This window comes from Neodiprion virginianus, chromosome 6 (genome assembly GCF_021901495.1).
Source record: "Neodiprion virginianus isolate iyNeoVirg1 chromosome 6, iyNeoVirg1.1, whole genome shotgun sequence".
NCBI lineage: Eukaryota > Metazoa > Arthropoda > Insecta > Hymenoptera > Diprionidae > Neodiprion > Neodiprion virginianus.
The window spans coordinates 9,756,414-9,768,975 of NC_060882.1; the positions used below are offsets into that span (position 1 = coordinate 9,756,414).

General features: G+C 37.1%; 1 protein-coding gene across 1 annotated transcript; it reads left to right on the plus strand.

The window, feature by feature from the left end:
* Window positions 1-538: 538 nt before the first annotated feature.
* On the plus strand, window positions 539-3,571 carry LOC124306609 (uncharacterized). The gene is made up of 2 exons (XM_046767400.1): window positions 539-754; window positions 1,075-3,571. The coding sequence occupies exons 1-2, from the start codon at window positions 713-715 to the stop codon at window positions 3,202-3,204; spliced, it is 2,172 nt and encodes a 723-aa protein (XP_046623356.1). The 5' UTR covers window positions 539-712; the 3' UTR covers window positions 3,205-3,571.
* The last annotated feature ends 8,991 nt before the right edge of the window (window positions 3,572-12,562 follow it).

The following is a 12,562-nucleotide window of genomic DNA, read 5'->3' on the forward strand; positions in this document are numbered from 1 at the left end:
ATGACGTACAAAGTATTCAATCAGTTGCATCTCAATACAGGCATTGATAACTGAACTTAATTCATAGCAGATTGTTGTCTAGAGGTTCAGACTATACATTAACGTTATTACGAAAATCAAAATAGTGTAATAACTACTACCTAAATTACTGGCATCTTTAGTTTCCTTCACGCAGATGCCTCCGAGATTTTCGTCAAGAACGAATTCTGGTTTTTCGTCGTCACGGAGTTGACGACAAAACGAAGCCGATCGAAGGATTTCCAAACGCTTATTATCGCCGCGCTTTAACTTGTATCTCTTTAATCATAGCGCGCACTTTAACGACACACAAAAACCTATTATTATCTGACCGCGACATGCCGATTATAACAGATCAATGCTTGATTGAACAACGCACTTAAAAAACTGATTTTCAACTTTTTTATCACCTCCCCGAATGCAGCAGCGAATCGTTGTTGATAACTTTGAATTTACGCCTGACGCCGCTACCGACGACAACTTCATACATCGTTGTTTGCGCATGCGCACAAGTGGCGTCGCGTGGGGGAGCAAATAACAGAAGCAAATGTAAACTTGAATCAACGAGTGGCTAGCATTCTTTGATTCACCGCTTATGTTCTTGTATCATATTCACAACGAATAATTTGTCTTCAAAAGATGATGTGACGATTTTAAGGACGCTGGGTGTCTCGTATATTGAATTAAGACAAATATGTTTGAAGGCGAAGATTTCGATCTGGCCGATCTGGACGAGGTAACTAACCCCAAATTTATTAAATTTCACATGAAATTTTGCACACTCGCGCAATTCAGTCCAATTCTACTTCACTTGATTAATAATCTTACGCATTTTCTTTACACTCCGAGCACTTCAATGCTACCCATATTTATTAACAATGACAGAAAATTTACGACTGAAATCCGGATAAGAAGCTAGGAGTTAATAAATGCTTCTCATAATACAGTTTTCAATGGTTTTATTTATTATACGTATTCTTTTCACTCCTCTCTCACCAAACGTTTTTCCAATAATGGCTGTCGTCAAACCTTGGCTAATAATGTTTTCAATTCTAGGACTTCCTAAACGACGCATCGCAGAAAGTACGAGAAAACCAATCTGAAGCCACATCCGATAAGAAAACAATCAGTTTCAAAAGATTCAAGAGTGACGAATATCTTCCAGTGCATGGAAAGTCTGAAACTACTGAATTTGCAACAACCAGTACCAGTGTCGTTGGGGATGACAAGACGGATAGGACAAGCTTACTACTCGAAAGACTCAAACAGCGCAGTAATGTAGCCTCGGATAGAAATACACAGCGGAACACAGCTGGCGCTGATAGCCAAACCTTACGTTCAGAAAAATCAAATTTGTTCAAAGAACCACTGTCGCATCAGACAAACACTGACTCTAAACTGAAATCAATTTTAGAAAGACTTGGGAAGGCCAACCCGAAAAGCAGTAGATCCGGGAGTTTGTTCAGCTCTGTAGAAAGATCTAAACTTACCAATACCAATAACTTTGACATGGTAAACAGTTTCAAATCGAAACTACCTGATACTGCTGTAAAATCTCCAATGAAAGTGGGTAAACCGAGTTACAACAAGCACGTCACTTTGGTTAGAAAATTTCCAGGACCTGCCGGCCTACTACCAGATTCGTCAAGCGAAACAATTGCACCGTTTATCCCTGATTCGGCTCATCTCGAAAATAACAATGATAGTATAGATAACATGAAAGCAGTCGACGACAACACATCTGTTTTCTCAGAATATTGCTCACAGAACACCACGAATTTATTCTCCGAAGGCGCATGGCAATTACTACTGAGCGATTTGACTGAGGGTTTTTTCGACAATCATGAAATATCAACTATAAAAAAGAAGCTTTTGGCTAATTCGTATAAAAACTGTAAAATACCATTTCTAGCAGGGGTGGTACAACGGGTTGACTTTAGTCGACCAGATCCTTTGGTAGTTTTGAGGGATTGCACCGGTACCATCGAAGGAACGATATCCAAAGACATTTTAGTCAAATATCCTTACTTCGTAGACATTGGTACTGTCCTGTTTTTGGGCAATATTCCATTCCTGACTGTAGGAACTTACCTGAAAAAACATCACTTCATTGTTATGCTGAAAAATGTTATAAACGTGTATACAAAGAAGGCTAAAACTTTCACGACGTTGGAAATGAATGCTAGATTAGAAAGTTTGAAAAATCAAAATCATTTCTTGAAATCTGTTGATAACCGAGCATTCAATAGTTTATGCTCTTCAAATTCTAATATAGGAAGTAGATTGTATAATGATCGTGCAAAGACATTTGAAAAATCGAATCCACAATCTTATTTCAGCAACTTGAGAAATGGCACTAATCCTGATGACAGCTTAAATTATACTGCTAAGCACAGAAATAACAATGTTAGACAATCAGTAGAAACAAGCTATTTTTCAGCTGTTACAAAAAAACAAATAAATTCAGAGGATGCGAAAAATTCGACAAGTAAATGCGAAAATCCACCTTATTTAGATAATGAGGAAAGTTCTCACACGATGAAAGAACATCAAATTTCTTCTAAGTGTATTATTAACAAAAATGTCAAGTTTGCCTTCGAGTCTAAAGACTTTGATGATGAATTTTCTGCTTCCTTTCTTGATATTGATGACGAACTGGTTTCGCAAGCTATGACAAATATTGATTCAGTTGCTCAAGAAGAAATCGAAACAAAAAGTACAATTTCAAATGAACAGCATGCAGATGGATCGAAAACAAATTCTGTACAGTGTGTTACTGTGCAGTCAAGTGCCAACTCAACTAGAGAAACTGAATCTGTTCCAAAAGCTTTCAGCTCATGTATTGATAATCTAGACAAATCTGTAACAAACAGCGAAAAAGTAACAGCTTTTTCAACAGTTAATGGAAAATTAAACGCCTCCAAAGTTTCTGAGACTAAGCTCAAATTAGCCATGTTTAGAAGCAATGATGACTTGACTCCACCCGATTATCAAAATACAGATATTATTTCAATTCAAAACGATAACATAAGAAAATTTCAAGAAAAAAATCCGGAACGAGATAAACCAACTTCCACATCTAACTTTACGTCCGGTATAGCAGATGATTCGGACGAAGAATTTCTTTCTCAACTGGACGTGGAATCTATTGTTTCTCGCTACAACAAACTGAGTAACGTGAACTAATAAAATGGAGACTTGATTAATTATGTCAGAAACCTTTGCAAATAATGATGATGGCCGAAATTCTATATTAAGTACACAAGCTATTACAGACATCTGGAATGATTATTGTTAAAGATGACTGTAAACTCATCCTGAATGCAGGAAGCCTTACCAAATTGTGATACTAGAAAAATAAATACCACGTAGGTTACTTTCATATTAATATTATGCCTTTGTGTACAGGTTTTTCATACAACTAGCTTTTATTTATTCCTTCAATTTCAGATGAATCTGTTCTGTGGTATGAAATAGTTCGATTATTTGTAATCATAGCTATAGTATTATAATAAGCTTACTATTCTGAGAATGAAAATAAGTAGATACATTCGCAAGAAAAAAAAAACAATGAAACCTAAATCCATGTCAAAAACAGCGCAAAAAGTCTAATCAAATAAAATGACGTAAAATTTATAATCGAACAGCACTAACGGATTAACCAACCCACATACAATCTATTCATGTATGACAGATATTGTCATCTGTCTTATACTGATTTAATTTTTGAGTGAAATATTGTTAACGAATGAAAGGATAAGTGATCAAAGTGTTGAAGGATCAGTACAATATCGAATTTTAAAAGAGGCGAAAATCTATTTCAGAGAATTTTAAAATGTAGAAAGTAGAAGTACAGACAGGTCAAATTGTATAGAATTATGCGAATAAATAGAAATAAATCAATCGAAAACGTAGAATCCTCAGAATTCAAAGAAACTTGGGTTTTCAAAGTATATTTTTAAGCAATAATTCTTTTCTTCGATGTATTTTTTTATGGAAACCGCAAAACAGTCGAAATGGGGCAAGTTGTCGCGAAATTATTGTCACAACTTGCCCCAACCCGCGATTTTGTTTAAAAATGTTCACATCTTGCTGATCTGCTAATCAAATATCAAATAAAAGGTCAAGAATCACCTTTCCGATTATCTTACTGCGAAATATTCCAAGGCAGCCAAGAAAATGAGAAAAAAAACATATTTAGAAGATGGAAAATAATTACTTACCACGTTCAACTTCACTTTTTCAATCATTGCGAGGCCGCGTATGATGCGATATTCTAATAAACAACATTCATTTTTTTTCAAACAATTGAACTACACTTCAATCTACAGCGCCGCCATTCCGACATCTAGCGGCAGAGATATGAATCTTGTGTCACTATCCCCGATCTCCGTACATACATACCATACATAAATACAGCAGAGCGTCAATTATACGAACCTCAGTTATCCGAAACGGCAATTATCCAAAAAATTATTTAGTTCCTGGTTTTTCGAATAACAGGCCGAGTTTCCGTGGTAAAACAGGAAAATTGTGAACTTTTTTCCAAAGAAGTAAACCAAATGTGTGCATACACTTGCCACTTACAAAAATATATTAATATTAGTATAGACACTTGTTTTTCAATACATACATTTTATACATGATTATCCGAATGCTTCGCGATCCCAATTAGTTTGGATAATCGACGCTCTACTGTACATGCATAAATGCATATATACGCACACACAGCTATTCATTTGAAAATGATTGGAGATTATTCCTTAAACTTCAAAACGTGGAAATCTAGTGAAGAATCAACTTTTCGTTTTCGGAATGATTACAATAACTTCCTTTTTTTCTCTGAAAATAGAGAAACGGGAAGTTGGAATAATAATTAAAATATTTTGATTTTGATGAAAATTGATACTCCGAAGGTCCTTCGGGTTCCGTGATTTCGAATCTAAAGTCAGATTTACCAAATTCTGACTATTATTATTATTATTATTCCAGCCCGAAGCGATGAGGTTGAAAATGAATAGTTTAAAGGCAAGCTCATGGTTCGCCGAAACCCGCTTGTTATCAATGGTATATGGGGCATTCCACGCCAATCGATAAACAAAAATGTTTTCAAAATGAAACATTTTCACGCAGTATTCAGAATAGGACCTCGTTGTTTTCTATTTTTTTACCTGTTAAAAGTCTACTATAAAAATTTTGAAGCAAGTCATGAGTGTATCGTAGAACCAGAGAAGCAATTAAAAAATGAGTAATCAAATCGGATATGCGGTATTTACTATAATAAATTTTTTAACAGGTATACGAAAATATAAAGACCGATTAAAAAAACAGTAAAAATGATTTAAAATATAGAAAAAACGAAGTCCCACTCTGAATCTTGCGTAAAAATGTTTTATTTCAGAAACCAAAAGTTTTTTTCTTGTTTGAGTTTTTTTGAGATGGGTTTAAAAAATCATACGGTAAAGACGTGGTGAAATTAAAAAACGTCGTGGTCAACCGTTTACTGAGTTGACGAGGAATGCCCCATATATATACATTAGAGTAGTACCAAGGGATAGAAACATAGCGCAGTTATTACATAGCAAGCTAGTTTCTCTTTTCGCGCAATGGTTCAGCCGAATGAACTAATGGTAAGCCGAGTGTCTTCTAGGGCGTGAACTTGAATCGCTGTATCAAGTTCCCGCATCCGTTGACGTGAAGATTAAAATATCACGGATATCCGTAGTCGTTCATTAGTCAAGATCAAGGGGAAACCGGTCTTTATAAATTCTGCCGTAGATGGTGGTCCATGATTGAAAAGTTTCATGTAACACGAGCGCCATTTCAATTATCAAATTTACATTTCAAATTGTCAGCGTAAATATAGAGACGTAAATGGCCAATTGACATATGTGTACGAACGTATTATCCACATATAAACCCGCGCAAAATTCGACGTGTAGACGCGCCTTGCACTCTGTGATAACGAAAGAGTGATTTTCATGTACATACGCGTGGTCAATATTGCGTAAGAGATCGCGTCGGAACGATGAATTTAAAGCTACTCTTTTCCTTCGAACAAGGATAATAATTTTTAAGAACTTAATTTTTTTATTCTTTGCTTAATATGTAATTTAAGATATGAATGCGAAAGATTGTCCCAATTCGAATTGAGGATAATTCGGCATTCTGCTCGAAGATGACGAGACAAGTGTACTGCGATACTTACATCGGGACATCGTTTAACTCCGGGATTTCCTTTTACGATATGAATTTATGCTGACATGACAATGAGTGTGAGTGCTGATATTTGTAATTCCCCGCAAATATGCGGAAATGAGCTGCACACGTCTCATTGAAATGTAGTAAAAATTCTTTCGATAAAAGTTTCACCGTCCATCGACAAAATTAATGTTTGTAAAACCTTGTTCTCAATTGAAATTGCTACAGTCAAGCCAGCAAGGATGGGTTTATCCTAATTTTGATAGCGATGATTCGAATTTTAGCTGGTTCTATTATCGTGATATTAATATTTCCTTCTCTCTATATTTAATTCCTCCAACATCTTTGAAATAAGTATAAAACTAAGTTATGACTTATCTTTTTCATCGGAAAATAGTTATTTCAAAATTGAAGTGTTTAAAAATGTTGACAAGCCACAGTTTTGCATTAATTTGCTATAGCAATACGTCGGCTAAATAATTTTCTCATTGACAAAGCTATACGTATACTGATAATATCCAGTATATTGTAATATTATATCCGCAATTCCGCCGACAATTTTCGTGTACAATTGTCCAGCAGTTCTCGCGATCTGCATGCTTTCCTGGCCGTGGATAAAGTGCAGCGAGCAACGAGCCGCGACTAGCTCTTCGCTATCATTTCGCCACGTACGTACGAAGCTGACTTATTGGTAGGCAATTAAGTGCCAAAGTTGAGCCAAACGAATCACTCTTCGCAATTGCATAGATGTATTTTCAAATGAAACGTGCATCCAGTTTGTTTCATTGATCTCGTGCGAAAACGAGAACATTTCTTTAGTCGTAATTTTTCCTTCTGGGGAGTTCTAATAAATAAATCCTAGTGGGAACCAATTGCTCGTCGAAGAATCTATTAATTAACCAAGGACAAATTTTATCTGATCCGTGTAACCGAACGGACGTTTGAACGTGGTAATTTATGTCTTTATTGTCAAATTAACCGATGTGAAACGAACAGCGTTAAGTAATTTTTTCTCGCCGTTCTAACATCCAGTACTACGATATTCTTTTCGCAATTCCCATGCTGTCGAACCTCATAATTCTTGAGATCCTCAACGTCCGCCAGATTTACGGTCGTTAATTTAGTGTCGGTTGCATATTACACGTGATACCTGCATATATAATTCCTAAGCTCATAATTGCGACTCCCTACTTCTTGCTGTGCGATTCCATCAATGATGCAACGCTCTGCAATATCCGCAATGATTTAGCAATTACCGCTATGTGTAATAGAGTTCTGTAAAAAAAAAACCTTATACATGAAGAATAGAGCATAGGTATATTGTGAGCTCTGTAATTCGTGCCGTACGTGTCGTAGAAACACAAAAACATGACTGGCTTTTGATATTGTTACCAGAATTGCCGACATTCTACAAAAACGGTTATACCAGTATGGTTTTATCCTGTGTTTCAAGCCCGCAAGATATGTCGATTTGGTGCGCCATCATCGAAAACTCAGAGTCAGCGGTGAATACAGATATACAAGCCTTTCCTTGTTTATGAATTTAGGATCCAACTTTTATTACTTTTGTCGCCGGGAAATGGTTGCGCATTTCTGTAACATGAAATGTAGAAAAATATGAAAGTGTGATTGCGGTTAGTTGATAATTATACTGCGGCATAACTCCAATTCAAACGACAGAAACAATAAAGTGATATGGTAAAAGTAATCTTATTTGCTATTCGTGCGAGTTTTACGCATCAGCAGCACGTTGTACCTTCCTGTCTGCGTTATCAGCTCGGCATACCACGAGGTCCATAATTTAGAGGACATTACAATGGAATTAGATACGCCAAGCTTGCGAGGTACGGATGTCTGGTGCAAATTTTTTTCTACGTTACAGCGATAAAATAACGATCGTTGCACTCAATCTGCAGTCTGGAATCTCCGTAAATCGGGTTCACCTGTACACTGTAGCACCGACAGATACACGGATTCTGAGTATCGCGTGTTGCATCGCAGGTGTGATACAGATAACGCAGACGCATGCAGTATTGAAATGATAGCGTGTCGTCCGATATTCGAGTCTAAGTGCGTTGGGAATTAGTGCTCTGTTTGTACGACAGGTAGAAACGTACGCTCCGCGCAATGCCGTTCAAACACCATGATCATGTCGATCCTGCACTTATGCCTCGCTATACATACTAGCGTGAAATAAGCTGATTTGTATTCCTGTTAGACACGGTTACCATCGAGATTTCACTTTCAAAGCTTCATTGTCACCAAGTCGAACACAAGGTTGGATCAGCTTATGTGTTCACGGGAAGTTTGGAACCAAGGTCACTTGATATTCAGTAGCGAACTTATCGGTTACCTCACTTGTCGCATCGACCATCCGGCATATCTTCGAAAAGTGAATAGCGGTTAACCGCATAACGGTCTCGGATTGTGCTTTTCCATAAGTATTGTACGGATCGTTTGGACTTACTTATGAACACTGAGCACCGGTGTGTATGCCTGTATCTGGACAAGTGATGGCCTCAATTTTCCTCATATTGGCCTGGATCAAGCCCCTGCGACACATTGACGTCAGTGGTAATTCGCCGATTTATGAGTCTATCGGATACGCCTGGAACGCTAGATCATTCCCCAACGCTTTACGCCAATGACGGGATCTATTAGGGTATTAGATCAACCTTGGCGAGCCCTGATTTCGTTCGGGGGATATCTGTACCCTGCACCTACCTCGCTTAATCATCACGGATGACAATTTGCTCGCAGGCATATATGTGCAGAAATATATTCGCTGCGAAATGTCTGAAAATATTTGCACATTATTCTCGCCGTTCATCTTTTCATGCGTCAATTTCGTTTCTCGCAGGCACTCGAGAGACTCCTCGCCACCTGGCACACTTCAACTTTTCAACAATCCCAACGACATGTCAGCTGTTTCCTACTCGATCATACTTCAACCGCACCTCGGTCCAGTTGGCTCTCCCCTGTCTACCAAAGTGCCAAAATTTGAATCGAGGCACATTAAGTACACTTAAAATTTATACTACTTAATCGCTTGTGGAAAAAACCGTTCTTATCCCCTGACAGGCGAGCAATTCCCCTGTGAGTCTATGCGCGATCACTCGATTTTCACATCGAATTCAAATAACGGAGTGAAAACTTGGTGCTCACCTTTTTTTTGCAATCTGAGTAAAAAATTTATAGCGGTGAACACGCTTCCGACGTTTCATAAGCAAAACCATGGCTGCAAGGCAATTTCTACGTGGCTGACCACGTCGATTTAACTTTACCTTAATTCCAATGTTCCGCTGAAAATGATTGCGTACTTTCATATTTTACACTTGCATCACTTGTTCATGGCTTGCTGTTACCGAAGCGATAGAATTCTTCATAATTACCTTGTCAAATGGCGAATAACATTACCATTATCAGACCGAGGCGCGTTTATGTTGCATTATATGATTATGTTGAGAATTACAGTCTGCCGGTCGCATAATACTTAATTGTGCTGTTATATTGAACCTAAGGTCATTTAAGAAGTTTTCAACGCGATAAAAAATCCTTATCCATTGGTGCATCTGAAAGTATTTATTGAAGGTTGCAAAAAATTTATACAAAAAAATGTTGTGATCATTTCGCCGTAGTGAATTGTTGCAAAACCGATTGCAAACCAAGTAAATGTCCAGCTTGAATGATTATTGGCATCGCTCGCTCGCCTTGGCGTTTAAATATGCGAGTTCTGCGCTAATTAATTCCTAAGTCAAAACGATGAATCGAGGTTTACTATCAAGTTCTCGACGCGAACAATGAATGATATTGAAATTTGATTTACGCACATTTTTCTGTCACAGAGTTGTACAACCAATCTCTAAGCATGCGCCAGTGTTCGGTCTACATGGCTGTCAAATCGAGCAAGGACGCTCGAATATCTCCATATTCAAAAAATAATACTCGGCTTAGTGCTTTATCAACCGGCGTGAATTTTTAAATGAAGGTTTTAGAAACGCAATTGATTATGTACCAAGAATTTCGTCACGTGTCTTCGGTCAAATTAGGCGTCCGAGTATAGGAGTTAAATACAGAGTTACTACCTTTCATTTCATATTCTCTCGAGCTTTCTTCACTAACAACTTATCCTCAATCCAATCTCACAATCAAATTTGTCCTCTCAACGCAGATCTTGATTAATAGTACGACGCTGAATATTGTAATATAATACGAAGTGAAATTGCCACACGTGGAACACGGGCATTCACCCATGAACATACGTCAAGTGTTTTTACCAACTCGCATCCCGCGAGTTCGAGTGGCAAGTGGAAGCAAATAGCTGTCTCATACCCGGAAGGGAATTCAATGTTGCCAATGAACTTACGAAATAATCGCACATGGTGTACACCCGTCACAGTTTCAGGCGCATGATATTTCAATTTCATTTCCTTATTTTTATAACGTTCCTCGCAAGCGTCAGGCCGTTTATTAAATGCAAAAGGATAGCGGGCGTCTTTTTATTCATTCCTGAACCTCTGTCTTTTTTATCATCGATAAGCACAAGGAAATCGAAACGAATTGGCTTAACTTCTGAACGCTTCAAAGCTTGTCGCAATTGTTGAAGTAACCTCATACAACTGCTTAGTTTTTTACCAGAAATGTACAAAATATATGTTTCGTGCAACACCCGGTACACGTCAATGTTTCGATTCTGTATACGTTGTATTTTGGTGCTCTGCCTGTACTACTTACGTGGCAAAGAATATTTGGGCTCCTTTTAAACGTAAGTCTTACACTTTACAACTTACATTACGTTAATTTATACTTGATCGCTATAATTACTTGGCTTAAGGACACGGGTCACTTGCGACTGGAAACCAGTCGAGCGGGAATGGCGTCCATGTTTGAAAACTTCCGTAATGTCATACTTAGTTGCATACAGTTACGTAGAATTATACCGCAGTTTTTCCCTGTTAAAATTAGGTGTGATATGATTAAACATAACTATTGTCCGACCAAAACGCAATTTTCAACCGCAACCGAAGCCGAAACTTGTGTAGTTAAGTTAAAATTTAGTTTAATTTTCATTACACCCTGAAATCTAGTGTTTTCCCTACCTTTTTAACAGATTATTCTATTAGATTAAATAATTGACTTCAATTTGTTAGGAAGCCACTTTATTTTCGGAACGCAATGTAGGTGCAAAATTAATTTCGAACATCCTCGACGACATGAGCGCTAGTTTTGGCCAATTTTTCGCCAACACCAGCATTTTTGGCCGAAACTGGCCAAAACCGAAACCGAAACCTCGGTCGGTCTTTTCACTGTCTGCACTTTTATAATATCAAATAAAACTTCGTATCAATATACATAATTTTGCAACGATTTATTTTTCTTGCGTACTTTCTGAAGCTAATTTTAGATTGCTGGTGTGACAATGAACATCACTTACGTACATACATACATTGACGTACGACAGCATAACATACGGCGATAAATACGACTGAATAGTAGATATATCACTTATATATTCACATGCAGATATCCCATGACTCACTTCGTTACGGTATAAAAAATTAGGTTTTCTCCAAAATGATTTCACTACGACTTATTAATTATACCTACTTATTCCCATAATGTATTTTCCATCGTGATTATTTCAAAAGGAGATACAATTATACGGAATATAATTGTAATTTGATCTGTAACAGGATCAACAAACGTTGGTTCAACAATGCATTATAGTTGATATTGAAATATTTTAGAATGTGTGAGAAACGTGTTTTCTCGAAAACTTTATAAACGTAGAAATACGACATCCGTAAATTTTATCCACGATATTCGGCAGGTCTTCAGAGTCAACGCTGCGAACGATGTCTTCGCGTGTAATTATTTTACGAACTCTTCCAGCTGTGGCGAGTTGACTTTACCAAAATAGCGCAGAAGGAACGGTAAATATATATCTATATCCATTAAGTTACATATTTAATTATCTAATATATCTTTTGTTGATTTTTCATTTTTTTTGCTGTGTTATGTCATAACGAGTTAACGACCCCTTATTATACACAGAGATATATTAGTTGAACAATTATCGGAAAGTTTGTAACAGAGCTAAATAGCATCGGAAACTATAATCCTTCCACATGTCATTTACAACAGAATTTTGAAAAAAACGTTGAAACGTGAACGGGGTATCGATATGCTGGAAGTAATTGTCTACAATTTTCAGTCTTCTCATTTATAATTAGAAGCAAATGCCTTACAGCAGCTACATGCAAATTATCTTGTCTTATATCACATCACGGTCACAGAGATTATCGTAGGGCAAAATGTTACATGTTTTAAACTTTTTCATCTA